The following is a 19,323-nucleotide window of genomic DNA, read 5'->3' as shown; positions in this document are numbered from 1 at the left end:
CATTAGTAGGCTACATATTAAATCTCAGTTGCGGTTTTGTGTAGCAACTAACTCGGTGATGTGTGTATGTTGCTGCGCAACAAACTCGGTGACTACAGTTTGCAATGCATTCAGTGTTTTGATTGTAATGCACTGCAGCTTTGCCGGTAGGACATAATTTAGTCGAATTTTGACTAAAAGACTGTTCGTTTGCATTACACTTCATTAAACAGTCAATTTTCTGCTTAGCGTGCCGTGTACAAAAGCACACCGCATTGGTTGTCACATGACAGTCCCATAAACACCCACGCGACAGCTTAAATGTGTCCTGGAGGATAAATATTTCTCGTACAGTATTTTTCTTTTCTTTTTTAAATAACTTGAAACTCCCTGATTCCGCGTTTAGTATTATATGTAGCGCACAGCACAACATATAACAGGGCTTCAGTGACTGGTGAATGGCTGAGTTTACAGCTGCCGCCTTCGTGAAATATGCATTATCCAACACCCAGTCATTTTAAGGTTCTCGCTGTGGTTTTAACAAGAACCGAGAAGGGCTGAAGCCTTTTAAACACGCCCCTACACGCCCTTCTCTTAGCAAACTAAAAATCCACAACTTTCCGCTGCAAAGGAGCTGGCGGTGGTGCTGTTTTTTTTTTCTTTCGTAGAATGACAAATTATAAGATATTTTCTGTTCATATTTAATCGTACGTGTATAGCACTCGTTAGTTTCGAGCTGTATTGCTTGGTTTTTATTGTCTAGCGCTCACAATAGACAGGATTTGATGCAGAAAGAGCCGATGTCATCTGATGATGCGGGGCCGAGAGCGGGTGTCTTTTCGGAGGCTGCGGATTTGCCTCTGCCTCACGACTCCGCTGGGAAACACGCCGTGTCAGTTCTCTGGTCCTTCGGAAAGTGCGTCGCTGCCTTACTGCCAGTCTACCTGGCTGGATATTTCGGATTCAGCATTAGTTTAGTTTTGCTCGGTCTTCTGGTTTATACGGGATGGAAACACAGTCGCGATGGAAAACAAGCGCGACTGTTAAGCGCGATGTATCTTTTGGAGAATGAGCAGGATGTAATCCCTTCAAGGGTGTTTCGAAGTAAACGGGACTTACCGGCATGGGTAAGTGTTTTTATACCATAAATGGCATCATTCTGGACTGGTTCTCAACCATTCACCACCGCAGTCTGCAGCATTACATCTTTACGCAGTAAGACAGTTTTTATCATGCAATTTCTTGCTATTAGGTCTATTTTTTTTACAACAAGCGTTAGTGAATGGGTAGCCTACTCTCGTGGCACTGACAGACTGATTTCTTGTTACTGGTATGATTTTAATATTTGTTCCCCTACTTTTTACAGTACAAATTGTTAGCTTTGAAAACAATCCCATCATTCTTCAACCTGTGAATATTTCCCCTCATAATTACACACTTATGATGCAAATTATAGATTTCTAATATTTTTTATATATATTTTTATTTACTGGTACATATTTTTTGTTATTACTAAGTAGGCTAGCTAATCCAGTAGTGAATAAGTATTACTAGTTAGAGTATCTTTTAATATTTCACAATTTAACTATTGATTATACTAGTACTTGTTCCATAGTGACTAGTATTAAATTAGTCACTAAAACGTATAAGTTACCTGCTAGTACATTTACCTGTTACTGGCCAGTATCCCATTAACAAGTAAATATCCTATTTTGAACGGCTGCTAACCAAATGCATTTACCATTGAATTTTAGATCTGTAATTCAGATATAAACTATTCACTTCTGACATATACATTCTTGTAAGATATTAATTATATATATATATATATATATATATATATATATATATATATATATATATATATATATATATATACATACAGTATATAGCCATACATACTTATAGGCTGCTACTAGTCACTATCCCATTAACTAGTATAGGCCTACCACTTGTGACTGGTAACCATCACATTTACCACTGAATTTTAATGAGGACCTGTAGTTCAGATATTAACTATCCACTTCTGCCTAGTATGCTTTCCAGTTGCTTGTAGGCCTACCTATTTCAGTTTTACTAATAACTGGGTGACAGAGTACTTAGTCTTTAGTTAGTTATATTAAAATAGTTGCTGGAATCTATTCCAGGTTTCCTAGCAGTAATTGAATAGAGGCTGCCTGTGTATTAGGCACTATTAATGTGTATTCCAGCTTGTAGTAGTAACATGCTATTCTTACTAGTAAGATTAATAGTTGAATAATAAAGTAGCTAAATCGCTATTCTGACTAGTCTACATATGACAGGTAAAAAAAGTAGTTGTAACTAGTGAGATAAGTGGGCTTTGCCTTCACTCATACAAAAGGTTTGTTGGATTTTTGTTAACAATGAACTCATAGTTTTGGCAGAGGTGGACAGTAACAAAGTACATTTACTTGAGTACTGTACTTAAGTACACTTTTTGAGTATCTGTACTTTACTTGAGTATAATTTTTTCTGGAAACTTTTTACTTTAACTTCACTACATTTGAAAGACAAATATCGTACTTTTTACTCCACTACAATTCTGTCAAGGTCCTTGAGTAGAAAGTAGTAATGTCAGTCAGGGGATGATTTTGGTTGCAGGGGATGCATTTTGGTTGGAAATGAAAGTCGGATTGATGTCAGAAACCGACTGATGTTGGTTTCTGACGTCAACCCGATTTTCGTTTTCAACCACAATACAACGCCTGTCCAACATTGGAGATTAATGTCAATCCGGCGTTGGATTCTGACATCAACCTGATTTTCATTTTCAATGTTGGGTTTGGTCTTCTAAATGCAATTTTTGTCATTGTTTTGGTGCACGCTAGCTTATAGATAACAGTAAGGTTAACATATTCATACTAAAAGCCAAAAAACTTTAAGGGCACTATTTGAGGGAACAGCCATTTGGGTGTCCGAAACCATTGTGGACGTTATTGAGTGCACTTATTCAATCTCACATTCAATCCCACTACTGGAACTGTGTTCTAGAAATAAATGTGATATTTATATGAGGGAAGGCAGGCATAGATTCAGAGGCATAAGGTACTGTAAGTATTACACACAGCAATGCAACAATAATAAAACAATGCATTGACATTTACTTTTGATACTTAAGTACTTTTAAAAACAAGTACTTCTGGGCTTTTACTTAAGTAAAAATCGGTCTTTACAACTTTTACTTGTAACGGAGTAATATTTGACCAGTGGTATCTGTACTTTCACTCAAGTAAGGAAGTTGTGTACTTTGTCCACCATTAAGTTTTGGTGCTGTCTTTATAACAATATTGCAACATTATCTTTAGTCAGAATGCATGATCATGCCCCTGCATTACAACAACATCATTATGAGACCTGCTTTCAGCCACTTCTGACAATTTTTTTTTTTTTTTTTTACAGTTTTGTCCCTTTCATAAGCATTCCTCTCTGATAGAGTTCATGTTTATATTCTTCTCTCCTCACTCCTTTCTTTGCCCATCCCTCATTAACTTCATTACATTCCAAAGTCAGACCAGCCCTTGCTATATTTGGAGCATTGAAGTATCCAATCTCATGGGACTGAGTCACCAGCAGCAAAATGGCAAAACGAGCCATTTGCAGCAAGAATTTGGTGAGGGGGTGATGGGAAAAATTAAGAAGTTGAAAATTGTTTGGAAAAGTTTGACCTGTGCTCAGAGAAACAGTGGTACCACTTTCCTCACTACCTCAGTAGCTTGTTCATAGTGGCTTTATTTAACTAATGTTTTTTTTTTTTTTTTTGTATAAACCTACCCACATCCTATTACAAATGATGTGTTTAAATTTAAAGAGCACCGGTGTCTTTAAATATATATTCATAGGTAAATAATGTATTACATATATTTTAATCTACCTTTTTCCAGTGTCTTTATTTATTTATGCATATGTAAATATGTATTATATATTTTTCTAGATATTAAAAAATGTATATCTCAAAGTTCCTGGTTGGGAATCACTTATGTAGAGGATCAACCACTAAATACTTGTTTATAAACACACCATGCTTTATACATGCTCTCTTATGATTCTTTCTGCTTACTATTATGATCTACCATTGCCATATAGATTTTGTTATACATTTACAAGTATTTTTGTGCAAGAATGACAGTATTTTCAAGAATTGGCAGAACTTAATATTCCGGTGTATGCACAGCTGATCTCTTCCCTGGAAAAGGCTGTGTTTTGTTAACAACAGCTCCCGACCTTCACGGTATTTACTTACAGTGTACAAAATAAGAGGTCTCCTTGCATACAGCATATGTAAAAGCGATCTGTTATACAGTCTGTGTTGACATCGGAAGTCAAAGTGTCCTCCTTGTTTTTCCACAGGTGAACTTCCCTGATGTGGAAAAGGTTGAATGGATTAACAAGGTATTAAACTCTGTTCAAATACACAAATGTGCATGTGACCGCAGCCTCTGTTCTCATTATTTGTGCTCTGTGTCCCTGAGGGCACTGTGTATGTTTTCAAATTCAGAGCCTGAAGATAAATAGTTGAACGGTTATTTTTGCACACCAGGCTTGTTGTCAGGATTCAGGCTTCAAAGGTTTGTCTCAAATAACCTTTTAAGTTTGGATAGTGAGAATGGGAGGGTGGATTGTGGGATGTGCTTTCAAAGCTCACTACAAACACACACTGCTCTTAAACATTACTTGAATTGGTGACATTTGCAAACAGCCTATATGTGAGTCTATTAAGATGCAGGTTTTGTGATTTTGATAGATTGTTGTAGCAATGTATAGAAAATCTAGTTTTATTGATGCTCAATCTAAAAAGGATTTCATTAGAGTTTATTGAGTGAAGCAGTCTGATAAGAAAATAAACGCTCTATAGGGGTTTCCTCCTAAGTGCTTATGGTTTCCGTCTGAGGTTTGACTGGCAAATTAGACTTAATGTGTATGGAATCGTTTCAACAAATGTAATGCTCTAATGTTTGTTTATCTCATGGAGTAAATTATATTCCATTACATATTTATATAATATGCTTGTCATCAAAAATGTCTTCATTGACTTGTCATCTCTGTGAGTCTCCACCAGTTCTTATTGTTTGTAACTATCCTGGCTCATAGATATTGCAGCAGGCATGGCCGTTTATTGGACAATATCTGGAAAAGCTGCTGGTGGAGACTATTGCCCCTTCGATCCGAGCCGCCAGCGCTCATCTGCAAACTCTCAGCTTCTCCAAAGTTGACTTGGGCGACAGGGTATACAAATCTGTGTCTGATCAAAGTTATTTGCATGTGTTTCTCATATTTACATTTGATTCTCAATTGCTGTTCGCCGAGATATTTTTTTAAACACAGACTATTGACTGAGATGTTTAAACATACTTTTATTTTATTTTATTTTTAACAGCCTCTGAAGGTAGTTGGGGTGAAGGCCTACACTGAGTATGATAAGCGTCAGGTGATACTGGATCTTTATATCAGGTAGTGTCTTTGGTCTCTTTCTTAGCAAAAAGGTTCTCAACTTTGGAGTTGTGACTGCATCTTATTTTATAGAATTTTTTAAATCCGTTTTGCAGTTATGCTGGAGATGTGGAGATTAATGTTGAGGTGAAGAAGTACTTCTGTAAAGCTGGAGTGAAAGGCATTCAGGTAAGGAAGAGGACAATGGGACTCCTTAAAGATAACACATAAAAGACTCTTTGACTGAAACCAGTATCCCTCCTTCTTTAGCTCCATGGAAAATTGAGGGTGATCTTGGAACCTCTAATTGGAGATGTTCCTCTTGTTGGAGCCGTCACCATGTTCTTCATTCGCAGACCTGTTAGTCAAGCATTTTCCATTTGAATTACTATATCACATCATAATAACCCCATTTTACTACACAGTCTTTGTTTCTATTTCAATTCCCCATAGACACTTGACATCAACTGGACTGGCCTTACCAATTTATTAGACATACCTGGTTTGAAGTGAGTGCATTTGTTTTGTATCATCGTTGTCTGTTGGGTTTATGATTCAGATATACCACAACACCACTGGACCTGTTAATACTGTAACTCTTTCTTCTCATATGCTTCATTCATTGATAATCAGTTGAGCACTGGTCTGATTATACACTGCTTCCCTCTATTCAAATAAAGCAGGGAAACATGCAGTCATTCATATTTATCATAGCTTAACCCATTATAATCACCCAGAAGCCATGCTGTCAAATATTTTAAATGTATTTTGTTTGTGTTCCATCCTCTGTACGAACCCCTTGCATTCATTTTCAGTGCCATGTCGGACACTATGATAATGGATGCAATCGCCTCTTTCCTGGTTCTCCCCAATCGTCTCACTGTGCCTTTGGTGGCCAACCTGCACGTAGCACAGCTGCGTTCCCCTCTCCCACGGGTAACACTTCACTGTGCTTTAATGGAGTATTTAACTATATTAACCTCCTTATTTGAACTATTCATGATCCATCAAATGTACTTTAATACTCCACAGTTTCATCATGCATGCTTGTCCAGTGTAGCTGCTTCATAATGTTGAACTGCAAGGGCGTGTGTCTCATTTACATAATTACATATGCTAATTTAGACACACCTCATGCACTCTGCCTACTCTTGTTTTGTGTTTTCCAACAGGGTATTGTGCGTATCCACTTGCTGGAGGCAGAAAACCTTGCTGCCAAGGATAACTACATGAAAGGGGTGATATCTGGCAAGTCTGATCCGTATGCAGTGCTACGGGTGGGAACGCAGACCTTTACCTCTCACCACGTGGACAACAACCTTAATCCTCAGTGGAGAGAGATGTACGAGGTCAGAGAGAGAGAGATGTGCATGGGTATCATGTGATCAGTGTGGTTTATGTGCTTAAAAAATGTGTCTCATTTCTGAGTAAAAGGAAGCTGTGGTTTTTCAAGCTACTAACACTATGTGTTGTGACTGTTGTAACGGCTGGAAACAGCAGGAAAAAACAAAAACAGAATGTGACTATCATGTGTTGAGATCAGATGAGCATTGAGCAAAAGCACAAGCTCAGAGAAAACAACTACAAGATTATTTGTTCCAAATCTTAAAGATGTCAGCATGTTAATTGCTCAATGCTGTTGATCATATTTTATATGTATGTGTTTGTGTGTTTGTTAGGTGATTGTTCATGAAGTACCTGGTCAGGAGCTGGAGCTGGAAGTGTTTGATAAAGACCCTGACCAGGATGACTTTCTTGGGAGGTATTATTTTATATCACAGATTATAAATTAAATTCGAATTAATAATTATATAAATATAATATAGACTTTTTTATATATAAAAATAATATATATGTATATTTTAGAATTAATATAAAATGTTCAAAATATGTTCTAAACATGATATTCCTTATATATCATTGTTTTGATTTCTTATTTAATAATATCTTTATTAATAAAATATGCTTTCCTATTTTTTTTGTGTTCCCCTGTCTCTGAATTATTTTCTTTTTAGAATGAAGCTGGATTTAGGTATTGTAAAGAAAGCAGTTCTTTTAGATGAGGTACATCTTTTACACTGACTTTCTTTTATTTATATAATTTTAGATGTTTTTCTTAAACCAAGAAACCTTTCCATTATTGTTCTGTCTATCGATCATATTTATTTCACCATTCTTTCAGCAGTGCAGTCAGCATTGTTTATAATAGTAATGTAATGCTTTTTCCCTGTGGTTTTAGTGGTACACTTTAAAGGACGCAACATCTGGTCAGGTTCATCTCAAGCTAGAATGGCTCTCTCTGCTGCCCTCTGCAGAGCGCCTTAATGAAGTAAGATCTTAAATGATAGGCTATTAAAAAAAAACGGTGTATTTGCTGCTCTGCTCCTTTAATTTCCATACTAAACCTTTTATTAAATACAGGTGCTGGAGAGGAATAAAAACATTACGATATCTGGTAAGACAGCAGATCGTCCTTCTGCTGCCATTTTAACTGTTTATCTGGACCGGGCACAAGATCTACCAGTAAGTTTGTATCCTGAGCCACTATTGTCCTTCTTTCACCATCTATTGTTTTGTTAAAAGAGTGCTTTATATGTTGACGTCATTCAGTACAATGTATTTCTATTCAGTTTAAAAAAGGTAACAAGGACCCCAGCCCCATGGTGCAGGTTTCTGTGCAGGATACCACCAAAGAGAGCAGGGTATGATGTCATCGCTCTTATTATACATCATATGTAAACATTTATGGCATATTTATACATTTTGGAGTCACGCTATTACATATATTCTCTCATTTTTAATAATCCAGACGGTGTATGGGACTAATAATCCAGTGTGGGAGGATGCCTTTACGTTTTTTATTCAGGACCCACGCAAACAAGATATCGACATCCAGGTACTGTAGGTATAGTCACTGTGATAGTAAAATATTGTTAAATATAATTTTTCATGATCCTTCCAAGTGCTTATTTAAAGTGCCCGTAAAATGTCTGTAAAGTTTCAAAGATCAAAGTAACAAATCTACTTAAAGGGATGGTTCGAAATAAAATCAACCTAGGGTCCTTTGCACCATGACATCGAGCCAAACACGCCCCCAGAAGCCTTTTTTTCTCTTGGTTGAACATTTTTAAAGTTAGAGCTTATTTCGAGATATCAGCCGAATGGCTTAGTGCGGGCGCTATTGGCTCCAAATTTGTATCTCGTAAATTACCCCACTACTAATGCCCAGAATGGTACAAAACTTCTACAGTAGTACAAATAGTTTCTGTACTCATAAAACGAGGCATTGGAAAGTTTGTAAGTACATCAGGAGTTTATTTAAATAACACTTGCCTGACGGCTCATGCTACTGCTAACCCGGACACCGACGTCACTTCACTGAGTTGAGAAAAGCACGTAAAAGTCCTGACAGAAAGCGATGCATAAGGATGTAGTGTAATGACGCCCAGTTCCAGGAGTGCACTAATATTTTGTTGGTAGTACCAGTTTATAACAATTATTAGTTAACACTAAATTGTCAACACTTCGGAAAAAATTATAATTAGTCGTTACACTACATCCTGGCGTCGGTGTCCGGGTTGTCCGGGTCTCCTATTGTAGGAGATTCCAAGACAAAATTAGGAACCTTTAAAACTGCATAATATGGACATTTTAATTGTAAATTTTTATGTTAACACCCATTTATGTTAACACCCACCATTCAATGTAATTGTGTTTATCTTTGCTTCCACCTGTTCCAGGTGAAGGATGATGACAGGGCTTTGACTCTGGGCAGTCTGTCTATCCCCATGTCCCGTTTGCTCTCCAGCGCTGAGCTCTCTATGGATCAGTGGTTTCAGCTAGAAAAGTCTGGACCGGCCAGCCGTATCTACATCACAGTTATGCTCAGGGTAGGATTTATTTTTATTTTTTTTGGGATAAAAAAAAAATTTAGGACACTCAATGCAGGAGTTCTGTGATTTTGGTTTCAGGTGTTGTGGCTAAATGAAGAAGCCATCCTTACCACACCTGTGTCTCCATTACCCGGAGATGGAGATGTTGAATCAGAAGTATCTCCAGGGGCAACAAATGTGACTTCAAAACGTCCCGAGCACACTAGTCCAGACAGCAATTTTGCTTCTGAGGTGAGCCTGGAGAAGTGTAGAACTTTGGATAAAAAATACAGACTTGAAGTTATCAATATTTGTAATTGTCAATATAGGGTGTTCTGCGGATCCACCTGGTGGAAGCCCAGAGTCTTATCGCTAAGGACAATTTAATGGGTGGCATGGTAAAGGGAAAGAGTGACCCATATGTGAAGATCCGAGTGGGAGGAATAGCCTTCAAGAGTCAGGTCATCAAAGAGAACCTCAACCCCACCTGGAACGAACTTTATGAGGTATGCATGCTGATTTATTTTGTGTGCAACATGGAGGGATATGGCTTCTTTCTCAAAACAGAAGGATTCCATCTGGATTTCTATTTAATAGTTGCTTCATTCCTCCACTGCTGCAGGCATGTTCAAATATGTATTTTAGTCTGTATTTTAAACTGAAAAGGGTATATGCAAAAGTAATGCATACCTGCCTGCTTGTACTGTAGGTGATCTTGACCCAGCTCCCAGGTCAGGAGTTGGAATTTGACCTTTATGATAAAGACATTGACCAGGACGACTTCCTTGGCAGGTGAGACAACAACCTTCCTCTTCTGCTTTTAGAATGTTATGCTGTTAGTTTAGTTGTATTTTACTGATTCTTGAGTAATAATGGAAAAAAACTTTCTGTTCAAAGTTTGAGGTTGGAAAAAATATTTTTTTAATGTTATTGAAAGCATACATGTTATTATGCTCACCAAGTCTGCATCTGTTTGATAAAAAAATACAGGAAAAACAGTGATGTTGTGAATTTTTTTTTATAAAATAGAAATAGAAACTTGAAATTGATATCATTTGTAATATTATAAATATCTGTACTGTCACTTACCGAATATAAGTATTAATTCCTATAAATAAATAAAAACTTACTGACCCTAAACTTTCGAACTGAATTGTATGTTTTAGTGCAATATCCTGCTTCCATTTTTGCACAAAATGTGTTTTTTCATTCCTTTGACTCACCGTGGATATCACACATGTAGTACGTTTTGGTGCCACTATCTAATAACAGGACCTTATTAAAATGAGGGCGATTATTTAAAAAGTTGACAAATCATGTTATGGTTATGGTCTGAGGACAGATGGTTTTAAGCGTAGTGAATGAGATAAAATAAGATAAATACAATGCAAGTGTACATTTGTGTTAAGAATATGCTTGTGATAAAATCTGATTTGTTTCAAAGTGGCAGGTAAGGTTGTGTGTTATAATATTTTGGCTAGTGTATCTAGAGTATCAGTTCTTCTTTTGATGAATATCAGTATTGTTTAATCTCTGCTTGCAGGGTTAAAGTAAGTCTCAGAGACCTCATCAGTGCTCAGTTTACTGATCAGGTGAGTCTCTCAGTGCATGTTTGTTTGTTTTTAAATGTTTTCTATATCTGGTTGTATGTTTGTTTATTTATGCCGGCTTCCTCATACAGTGGTATACTCTGAATGATGTGAAATCTGGAAGACTTCACCTTGTGTTGGAATGGGTGCCTAAAGTTTCAGATCCAACCAGACTTGAACAGGTAACAATTTATATATGCTTTTATTGTTCATCTGAATTCATTAAATATTAACATTTTATTGACTGGTTTTGTGATTTTTGTATCCAGATTCTACATTACAACTATCGTCAGTCTTACCTGAATAAAGCGGTTCCCTCTGTTGCACTTTTTTTTGTGTATATCGAGAGAGCACATGGTCTGCCTGTAAGCTTCATTTTATTTTCATCAAAATATTTCATTTATTTAGTCACTACTTAATTTGCCATAGCCAGTAGTTAGCATCGACTTCGCTTCAATTAACTGTATGAATACTGTATATTAGCAGCACCCGCATTACAAAATGTTATGTTGTTCACAGTTAAAAAAGAGCGGGAAAGAGCCAATGGTGGGAGCAGAAGTGTCATGCAAAAACATATCCTACCGGACCAAAGTAAGGCCCCTTAAATCATGGGTAATTTATGCTGATGTTTTTAAAATATCAAAGACTCACAAGGGATCATTTTTCCCCCACTAGGTTTCGAATCGCTCGACTTCTCCACAGTGGGATGAAGCTTTTCATTTCCTGATCCATAATCCAACAGAAGACACACTTGTAGTCAAAGTGAGAAGCTGCATTTTACAATAAATATTGATTTTAAGGTGTGCATTTATGTCAGAAGGACAATATTGACATAATTTGTTCTGCTCTGGAGTGTATTTTATGTGAGTTTGGTGTGTGTAGCTCTCTCACAGCTGGGGTCTGGCTCTGGGTTCACTTGTGCTTCCACTGAGGGAGCTGCTGAATGAGAAGGATCTGGTGCTGGACCGCTGGTTCAGTCTGGATGGAGCCATGCCTGAGAGTCAGATTCTGCTGAGAGCTGAACTCAAGGTTAGAAATCACACATATTTTCAACATGTGCTGAGCAGCAGGACACATTTACATTCAGCAACATTCATATACTTTTTTGCCATATAGTGTGTTCTATTCAACATGGAATTAAACACATGCTCACCAATGCTGCATGTATTTAACCAAAAACATTATTATATTATATTATATTATATTATATTATATTATATTATATTATATTATATTATATTATATTATATTATATTATATTATGTTATATTATATTATATTATATTATATTGTTTTATATACAAAATGTAAAAAAAAAATTCTTGGGTTGTGTCTTGCAGTAAAGAATGAGTTCCTGATGAGAAAGACACTTGAATAAACGTGGCCAAAAACATGATTATATTATATTATATTATATTATATTATATTATATTATACCTTCATAACAAAACCCCTTATGATGCCCAAAAAAAGGAGGACCGTGACGTCGCCCGGTATGGCGCAGCCGGGGCCCCACCCTGGAGCCAGGCCCGGGGTTGGGGCTCGTATGCGAGCGCCTGGTGGTCGGGCCTCCCCCCATGGGGTCCGGCCGGGCTCAGCCCGAAGGAGTGACGTGGGGCCACCCTCCCGTGGACCCACCACCTGCAGGAGGGACCGTAAGGGGCCGGTGCTAAGTGGATCGGGCGGCAGTCGAAGGCGGGAGCCTAGACAATCCGATCCCTGGACGCGGAATCTAGCTCTAGGGACATGGAATGTCACCTCTCTGGCGGGGAAGGAGCCTGAGCTTGTGCGTGAGGTTCAGAGATTCCGACTAGAGATAGTTGGGATCACCTCTACGCACGGCTTGGGCTCTGGAACCACACTCCTCGAGAGAGGATGGACTCTTCACCACTCTGGAGTTGCCCATGGTGAGAGGCGGCGGGCTGGTGTGGGTTTGCTTATAGCCCCCCAGCTCAGCCGCCATGTGTTGGAGTTCACCCCGGTGAACGAGAGGGTCGCTTCCCTACGCCTTCGGGTCGGGGATAGGTCTCTCACTGTCGTTTGTGCTTACGGGCCGAACGGCAGTGCAGAGTACCCGGCCTTCTTGGAGTCTCTGGGAGGGGTGCTGGAAAGTGCTCCGACTGGGGACTCCATCGTTTTACTGGGGGACTTCAACGCCCACGTGGGCAGCGACAGTGACACCTGGAGGGGCGTGATTGGGAGGAACGGCCCCCCTGATCTGAACCCGAGTGGTGTTCTGTTATTGGACTTCTGTGCTAGTTACAGCTTGTCCATAACGAACACCATGTTCAAGCATAAGGGTGTCCATCAGTGCACATGGCACCGGGACACCCTAGGCCGGAGGTCGATGATCGACTTTGTGGTTGTTTCATCTGACCTCCGGCCGTATGTCTTGGACACTCGGGCGAAGAGAGGGGCGGAGCTGTCAACTGATCACCACCTGGTGGTGAGTTGGATCCGATGGCGGGGGAGGAAGCTGGACAGACTCGGCAGACCCAAACGTACTGTGAGGGTCTGTTGGGAACGTTTGGCCGAATCTCCTGTCAGAGAGATCTTCAACTCCCACCTCCGGCAGAGCTTCGACCAGATCCCGAGGGAGTCTGGAGATATTGAGTCCGAGTGGACCATGTTCTCCACCTCCATTGTCAACGCGGCCACTCGGAGCTGTGGCCGTAAGGTCTCCGGTGCCTGTCGAGGCGGCAATCCCCGAACCCGGTGGTGGACACCGGAAGTAAGGGATGCCGTCAAGCTGAAGAAGGAGTCCTATCGGGCCTGGCTGGCTTGTGGGACTCCTGAGGCAGCTGATGGGTACCGACGGGCCAAGCGGACTGCAGCCCGGGTGGTTGCGGAGGCAAAAACTCGGGCCTGGGAGGAGTTAGGTGAGACCATGGAGAAGGACTATCGGTCGGCCTCGAAGAGATTCTGGCAAACCGTCCGGCGCCTCAGGAGGGGGAAGCAGTGCCCTACCAACGCTGTTTACAGTGGAGGTGGGCAGCTGTTGACCTCGACTGGGGATATCACCGGACGGTGGAAGGAATACTTCGAGGATCTCCTCAATCCCGCCGTCACGTCTTCCATTGAGGAAGCAGAGGCTGAGGGCTCGGAGGCGGACTCGTCCATCACCCAAGCTGAAGTCACCGAGGTAGTCAAGAAACTCCTCGGTGGCAAGGCACCGGGGGTGGATGAGATCCGCCCTGAGTACCTCAAGTCTCTGGATGTTGTGGGGCTGTCTTGGCTGACACGCCTCTGCAACATCGCGTGGCGGTTGGGGACAGTACCTTTGGACTGGCAGACCGGGGTGGTGGTCCCTCTTTTCAAGAAGGGGGATCGGAGGGTGTGCTCCAACTATAGGGGGATCACACTTCTCAGCCTCCCTGGGAAAGTCTATGCCAGGGTACTGGAGAGGAGAATCCGGCCGATAGTAGAACCTCGGATTCAGGAGGAACAGTGTGGTTTTCGTCCCGGTCGTGGAACACTGGACCAGCTCTATACCCTCTACAGGGTGCTGGAGGGCTCATGGGAGTTTGCCCAACCAATCTACATGTGCTTTGTGGATTTGGAGAAGGCATTCGACTGTGTCCCTCGCGGCGGCCTGTGGAGGGTGCTCCGGGAGTATGGGGTCCGGGGCCCTTTGCTAAGGGCTATCCGGTCCCTGTACGACCGGAGCAGGAGCTTGGTTCGTATTGCCAGCAGTAAGTCAGACTTGTTCCCGGTGCGTGTTGGACTCCGGCAGGGCTGCCCTTTGTCGCCGGTTCTGTTCATAATTTTTATGGACAGAATTTCTAGGCGCAGCCAGGGGCCGGAGGGGGTCGGGTTTGGGGACCACACGATTTCATCTCTGCTCTTTGCGGATGATGTTGTCGTGTTGGCCTCATCAGACCAGGACCTCCAGCATGCACTGGGACGGTTTGCAGCCGAGTGTGAAGCGGCTGGGATGAAAATCAGCACCTCCAAGTCCGAGGCCATGGTTCTCAGTCGGAAAAGGGTGGCTTGCTCGCTTCAGGTTGGTGGAGAGTTCCTGCCTCAAGTGGAGGAGTTCAAGTATCTTGGGGTCTTGTTCACGAGTGAGGGAAGGGTGGAACGGGAGATTGACAGGCGGATCGGTGCAGCTTCTGCAGTAATGCGGTCCCTGTACCGGTCTGTCGTGGTAAAGAAGGAGCTGAGCCGCAAGGCGAAGCTCTCGATTTACCAGTCAATCTACGTTCCTACTCTCACCTATGGTCATGAGCTGTGGGTCATGACCGAAAGGACAAGATCCCGGATACAAGCGGCCGAAATGAGCTTTCTCCGTAGGGTGGCTGGGCGATCCCTTAGAGATAGGGTGAGAAGCTCGGTCACTCGGGAGGAGCTCAGAGTAGAGCCGCTGCTCCTCCACATCGAGAGGGGTCAGTTGAGGTGGCTCGGGCATCTTTTCCGGATGCCTCCTGGACGCCTTCCCGGGAAGGTGTTCCGGGCATGTCCCACCGGGAGGAGACCCCGGGGAAGACCTAGGACACGCTGGAGAGACTATGTCTCCCGGCTGGCCTGGGAACGCCTCGGTGTCCCCCCGGAAGAGCTGGAGGAAGTGTCTAGGGCAGGGAACGGCAACTGGCGGCCCGCGGGCCAAAACTGGCCCGCCAGCAATATTTTCTGGCCCCACGGATTATTTTGGTAGTCCTAAATGCTGCACAAAACTCTTCCACTACTTGAGAAAAGCCGTAGTCGCGCGGCGATTTCACCGCCGCATACTGTGTGAAACGCCCATAGGGAACCATGCGGCGCGGGATTACATTTTAAAGTATAACTGTGCGTTCACACCGGACGCGAATAGCGCGTCAAATTCGCGCCTGCCACGTCTAGTTATACGCTTGACCACTTTGTGTCCATTCGCGCGTCAAAAGAGACGTTAGCGGTCAGAACTCTGGTGTACTTTGGACGGAGCGGGCGGTCTGACTGACAATAGCCCACTCGCACTCCCGACATCTTTTGACAGCGTATCCGCACTTAATTCTGACCGCCTGTACACCTATCTCTGAGGAGCTGTTTGGTACTGAAACCATTGTCAGTCAACAACATTCTTTTTTTTGCAAGGATGTTTGAAATAGTTCGGCAGAAAATAGCCTACTTCATTTCGTCAGTAGGGCAATATGATTTTCGTTTATGTTGCTTAGAAATTTGAGTGATAGGCTTTGTCCTATTTAATTTATGTTATTTATATTTCATATTTTTTTTCTCTGCTGACAGTAGATGTTAAAATAGCCTACTATTTATATTGACACGAACACAATTTTTGTATAGCATTTATAATTATTATTGGCTACTTAATCTCCTTCTTTCCGTTAGAGACATTTGAATGTGAGATTATGGAAACGAGATCTAAATTTTGTGGACCCGTCAGGTCGGGAAATAAAGCGGGTGAACACCGAGTATATTTTAAGCGGTTGCTGAATAGAACCTTGTGGGAGCGGGACGGAAAAAAAAACAGTCCCGCGCAGACCTCCTTAAACCTTAGGTGTGTATGTGTGTGTCCCCGAATAAATAATAATTTTAAAAAAAGGAATAAAGTTCAAAAGTCGGACTGTACGGAATGAGGCATGATTGCTATTCACACCTTTATTAAAATGGCTGTAATCTGTTACCACAATAGTACTTGATCTGTTTAAAATTATTTCCTTGATATATGCATAAGGTGTTAAATTAAAAATTAAAAATCAAAATTAAAATTTGTCTAATCCAGTAATTCATTTTTTCTATTTTTGATCTGAGCACAATCAGAAAATCAGAAAACCCGTCCTTATTCGTTTTTTTCATTTCAGTTCAGGAAATAAATAATGGAAAAACAAGTCGCTTTTCATCTTTTTATTTTTGGTTTTAATAAAAATAAAAATAAAAGATTGAATGAATGATCCACGGACGGTGACGGACACATCATATTCCACAATTATAGGCCTATAGAAGAGTATTTAATTTGTATCCATAGGCCTACTCCATGTAGCTGGCCCGCCATCTACTGGCTAAAAAAAATATTGGCCCGCGGCCAAAGTTACTTGCCGACCCCTGGTCTAGGGAGAGGGAAGTCTGGGCATCCCTGCTTATACTGCTGCCCCCGCGACCCGGCCCCGGATAAGCGGTAGAAGATGGATGGATGGATGGATGGATATTATATTATATGAAATACTGTTTTCTCTATATTTCAAAATGTAATTTATTCCTGTGATGGCAAAGCTGAATTTTCAGTATCATTACTCCAGTCTTCAGTGTCACATGATCATTCTAATATGCTGACTTTGTGCTCAAGAACCATTTCATATCATTATCAATGTTATTTACCCCAAACTTCTTGACAGTATGTGTAAAATAAAAACATCTTACCTGTTTATCAGCTCCTAGACAGCAAGCTGGCACAATGTAGTGATGCGGAGGATGCTAGTCATGTGATCCCCAGAGGAGAGGCAGCTGCTGCAGCCAATCGTGAGCTCCGACACAGAAGTGTGCCCACCCAAGGGTGAGACACAAAAGGAGATATATTTCATTTGCAACCGTAGGTTAGTATTCATAGGTAGAGGCAAAAAAGTAACTGACCTTGACATATGTATTGGTTTATATTTGTGGATGGATGCAAATACAGAGGTGAGGATGCCAGTTCATCCGGGAATGCCCAGATGAAGCTCTCTGTTGCCTACTCTTCTGAGGAGAACCGATTGGTTATAACCATCCATGCCTGCAGGTAGGAATCATACAAGTACCACAAAAACTAAAAATAACGACTATGTATTAAAGGAAAGAAATAGCCTTATTACTGGTTATGTTCCTCAGTTTATTTTCATAATTCTGTATTCTTGTACAGGAACTTGGCGTCCTATTCTAAGGATCCTCCAGACACTTATGTCTCATTCATTCTTCTTCCGGACAAGAACCGGAACACCAAAAGGAAGACCAGTGTTAAGAAGAAAAGCCTTAAACCTGAGTTCAATGAGAGGTTAGTAAGAACATCATTAAATCAGTATCGGATGACACACAGAGCCAAAGGTTAACCATCTTTCACTCTCTCCTACAGATTCGATTTTGACATGCCACTTGAAGAAGCTAAGCAGAAACATCTTGAAGTGTCTGTCAAGAACAGCGTTTCCTTCATGAGTCGTGAAAAAGAGCTTCTTGGCAAGGTATTCATCACGTGACGTGTCAGATAACAACACCACAAACATTATAGACCCTCTTAAAATGACTACATTTCAATCGCCATTCTGTTTCAGCTTCAGATAGACTTGAGTCAGCTGGATCTCAAGACAGGAGTATCACAGTGGTATGTGCTATACTGTTGTTCACTGTAGATTACTCTGAGATTACAGAGTGTTTGCTTACATCTATTCTTATTTGTATCATTTCAGGTTTGACTTGTCACATGAGACCAACTGAATGGGCTTCCCATGTTGACTTTATTCGCAGTCGTTTGAAGTGAAGGTCGATTTCACGGATGTTTACTTATTCCGACACTAGCAGGGGGTCGGAGTGTTCCTAAAACAGAGCGTCCTGAGTTTGACGGTGTAAGGACTAAGATTATATCTTGCTGTGCAGCTAGCTTTGACCCAAAATATAGCCTGCTTGATTCCCATCATAGAGGATGTTCGCACAAGAAGGCTACGAGGATGCCGCCTTGAGTCAACATGACAGCTTGTTGGAGAAATGTTACATTTTTAAGTATTTAATTTAGAGCTTGTACTTTTTAATGAGCTCCTGCACTTTATGGGTCATTGAGAATGCAGCAATGGGACGTTGGAGCTTCTGTTCAGCTTTAATTTTTCAGTGTTTATTACATTTCATTCCAACATTTTAACAAGAATGCTTTTGGAATTGCTTAGTTCCACATCATGCATTTCAAAATAACCAAATTGCTAAATATTAGTATTCAGTATTTCTTATTTTAAAAAAAAGGAAGTCTATGAAGAAGCCCAGATGAAAGGAACATTTAAAATTGTTTCCTCTTTGAAATCTAAGGCAAGACAAGAGTTTTGTTTAGTTATTATCTGAGCACTTCTTTATATCTTTGTGTTTCACATATTTTTGCTTCATGTTTGTGAGTTCACAATTCATTTTACACATATCAAAAAAGTTTCAATCACTGTGCTAAGTCTGTACTTTCCCAAAGATTTTTTTTTACAAAGATTTTGTGTATGTATGTTTGAATCAAAAGGTAGCATGAATATCATTTTAAGTGCCAATGAGTCTCTGAGAGATGTTGGTCAAAAATGTTACAAAAAATGCTTGAGTTGTGTCTTGCAGTAAAGATTTAGTTTCTGATGAGAAAGACACTTTAATAAACAGGTGTGGGGAGGAAAATAAAGTTTTTCTTTTTTACATTGAAATGTAGTGCTTCTGCACCCTATTATTCTGAGCCCTTCTTGCAGTTTTAATAAATATGTAATTTGCACTTAAAAGACATGTGCTTTATTGATCGA

General features: G+C 40.8%; 1 protein-coding gene and 1 long non-coding RNA gene across 2 annotated transcripts; both read left to right on the top strand.

Annotated features, from left to right (window-relative positions):
- The first annotated feature begins 572 nt into the window (after positions 1-572).
- On the top strand, positions 573-19,302 carry esyt1a (extended synaptotagmin-like protein 1a). The gene is made up of 31 exons (XM_082144614.1): positions 573-1,106; positions 4,348-4,389; positions 5,089-5,223; positions 5,375-5,448; positions 5,544-5,616; positions 5,698-5,787; positions 5,881-5,936; positions 6,243-6,363; positions 6,600-6,776; positions 7,107-7,189; positions 7,443-7,491; positions 7,667-7,756; positions 7,849-7,950; positions 8,058-8,129; positions 8,237-8,323; positions 9,168-9,317; positions 9,399-9,551; positions 9,629-9,805; positions 10,009-10,091; positions 10,843-10,891; positions 10,981-11,070; positions 11,158-11,253; positions 11,408-11,479; positions 11,564-11,650; positions 11,771-11,917; positions 17,251-17,372; positions 17,496-17,594; positions 17,715-17,846; positions 17,925-18,030; positions 18,121-18,170; positions 18,256-19,302. Exons 1-31 carry the CDS (start codon positions 765-767, stop codon positions 18,281-18,283), a joined length of 3,234 nt encoding a protein of 1,077 aa, XP_082000740.1. The 5' UTR covers positions 573-764; the 3' UTR covers positions 18,284-19,302.
- On the top strand, positions 8,330-8,860 carry LOC309480214. The gene is made up of 2 exons (XR_014199572.1): positions 8,330-8,543; positions 8,678-8,860. It is a non-coding gene; the product is annotated as an uncharacterized lncRNA (long non-coding RNA).
- Positions 19,303-19,323: the final 21 nt, after the last annotated feature.

This window comes from Leuciscus leuciscus (genome assembly GCF_965113295.1).
Source record: "Leuciscus leuciscus genome assembly, chromosome: 18".
Taxonomy (NCBI): domain Eukaryota; kingdom Metazoa; phylum Chordata; class Actinopteri; order Cypriniformes; family Leuciscidae; genus Leuciscus; species Leuciscus leuciscus.
The sequence above is the reverse complement of the archived record's forward strand: the minus strand, read 5'-3'. Positions and strand labels throughout refer to the sequence as shown.

Excerpts from the sequence above, each read along its gene's own strand:
- esyt1a (XM_082144614.1), top strand. The coding sequence starts at position 765 with ATGCAGAAAGAGCCGATGTCATCTGATGATGCGGGGCCGAGAGCGGGT. Across the intron at positions 4,390-5,088 it reads AGGTTGAATGGATTAACAAG|ATATTGCAGCAGGCATGGCC; the intron begins GTATTAAACTCT and ends CCTGGCTCATAG. Across the intron at positions 8,324-9,167 it reads AACAAGATATCGACATCCAG|GTGAAGGATGATGACAGGGC; the intron begins GTACTGTAGGTA and ends CACCTGTTCCAG.